The sequence below is a fragment of the Triticum urartu genome, chromosome 7, assembly GCF_003073215.2.
Source record: "Triticum urartu cultivar G1812 chromosome 7, Tu2.1, whole genome shotgun sequence".
NCBI classification, from domain to species: Eukaryota; Viridiplantae; Streptophyta; class Magnoliopsida; order Poales; family Poaceae; genus Triticum; species Triticum urartu.
Window position 1 is genome coordinate 528377112 of NC_053028.1, and position 1979 is coordinate 528379090.

The following is a 1979-nucleotide window of genomic DNA, read 5'->3' on the forward strand; positions in this document are numbered from 1 at the left end:
CGTATTATGCACACTCCTCTCCCGGAGACGATTTGCTTTAAGGACCGACTTGTCCTAATCCATGCCACTTGCTCTTTTATAAGTGGCGCCGCGCTTTGGGTCGCAAGAGCCGGTGGCCACTCCTTTTGCAACCACTCTTCTCATTGGTTCCGTTAATCTGGTCAAATTCGCTCAGCCAGTAGCAGCAGCAGTACGATTTAATTAATTAGCGTTGATCCTGCCCGGAATTATTTGGAATCGCCTAAAGTTCTAAAATGGGGAAGCTTTTGCAATTTCAGTCTAGGATGCTGCTGGCATCCTGGCACAGGACGCTGAGAAAAGAACAGAGGATTCTCTCAGTTATGGAGAGAATTAGTACCGAGGATCTAGTTCCCAGCCGTTCAGTAAGTCTGCACATCGATTGGAATGACATCATTATTGTATTTTGCGGTACAAAGATGAAATGTAAAATTATTATCTCAGCGCCATCTTGTTGAAAGCAACCGGCAACAGCTACCTGAGTTTTCCCCCTGTTGGGCATCGCTGTCGCCAGCCATCAGGAACTCAGAAAATTGCACAAACGGCAGCCAGAGAAACGAACAAAGATGATGATATGAGTACACAAGGAAAGGAGGCTGCTTGCTTACGCCGAAGGCTTTTTTCGACACCAACGGAAAAAGGGGCGAAGAAAACAAACAGAAAAGGGAAAGGAAAGGGGGGCGAAATAGCAGAGTACACTCCAACTAACAACCCGCGGCGCCGTCCGGCCGCCGCCACCACGCCGGGTCGCGCGGGCCCACCACGAACTGCCGGGGGCCCTCGTCTCGTCTCGTCTCTTCTCTTCTAGTCCCGCCGCCGCGAGCCAGGCGCGGCCGCGGAGTCCTCGGCGACGGAGGCGAGCTTCTGGAGGTTGAGCTTGACGACGGTGTCGGTGAACATCCTGGTGTCCTCCTCGGTGTTGCCGTCGGGCACGTCCACGACGTAGGACTCGACGACGACGCAGTAGGGGCCCGGCTGGAACTCGGTGACGGAGGTGACGGAGCGGTAGTTGCGGAGGCGGTGCTCCCCGCCCACGACGCTGAAGCTGAGGATGTGGCGGTCGTCGTCCAGGATCTCTAGGCGCTCGGTGCTGGTGGACGCTGGGAGGCCGGACACGACGGTGACCTCGCGGACGCTGCCGACGCTGGCCCCGTCGCCGGCCGCGAGCGCGCAGGTGCGCACGAAGTGCTTGTACCGCTGGGGGTTGCCGAAGCTGCGCACGATGGGCCACACCGCGCGCACCGGCGCCGCCACGCGCTGCGCCACCAGCGACGTGCAGGTGCCCCCCGGCGCCCGCCCCGGGAAGGTGTGGTGCGCCCGCACCGTCCCCTCCAGCGCCGCCCGCTCCGCCTCCGTCACCCCCTCCCGCAGCGCCCGCTCCATGTGCGCCTCCATCACCACACGCACACACAAGCGCACTGTCTCCCAAAATCCAGCTAGCTAGCACAGTAGTACTATCTCTCTCTCTCTGTGTCTGTGTGCTTCTTGATGGGGTTGGGGTTGGGGTTGGGATGGTGGATGGCTGGGATGGTTATATACTGAAGCGTGGGGAGGCCGAGGGTGAGGGCAGCGACCGATCGACATCCATGCACGGGGTGTGGAGCTAGCTAGCAAAGGCGCGGGTTACGAGGAAGCCGACAAGCAGCAACTTTTTCACTCGAGGATTGTACAGATGATGAATTGGTGCCAGCGTGCGTGCTGCGTGGGTTTGGGTTTGGGAAACAGCGTCCACATACTCATGGTTTGGTTTCTCTACTCGTTGGGTTCTGTCAGTGGGCGAGCAGGTTGTAAGGTGTGTTTGGTGTTAGCCTTTATCTCGCTAAAAATATTTGACTAGTTAAAATTTTGCTAAAAATATTTGACTAGTTAAAATTTTGGGTGAGGTTTTACTGGCCCATGATCTGCTAACATTAGACATTGAACTAGAGTCGTGTCTAAAATATTGCTAGGGTAGCATTTGG

The 1979-nt window shown here is 56.4% G+C and overlaps 1 protein-coding gene across 1 annotated transcript; it reads right to left on the minus strand.

The window, feature by feature from the left end:
• Positions 1-443: 443 nt before the first annotated feature.
• On the minus strand, positions 444-1687 carry LOC125524408 (abscisic acid receptor PYL9-like). The gene has a single exon (XM_048689461.1). The coding sequence runs from the start codon at positions 1411-1413 to the stop codon at positions 823-825; it is 591 nt and encodes a 196-aa protein (XP_048545418.1). The 5' UTR covers positions 1414-1687; the 3' UTR covers positions 444-822.
• Between the last annotated feature and the right edge of the window lie 292 nt (positions 1688-1979).

Bases quoted from the DNA above. Each gene is read 5' to 3' on its own strand.
- LOC125524408 (XM_048689461.1), bottom strand. From the start codon at position 1,413: ATGGAGGCGCACATGGAGCGGGCGCTGCGGGAGGGGGTGACGGAGGCG.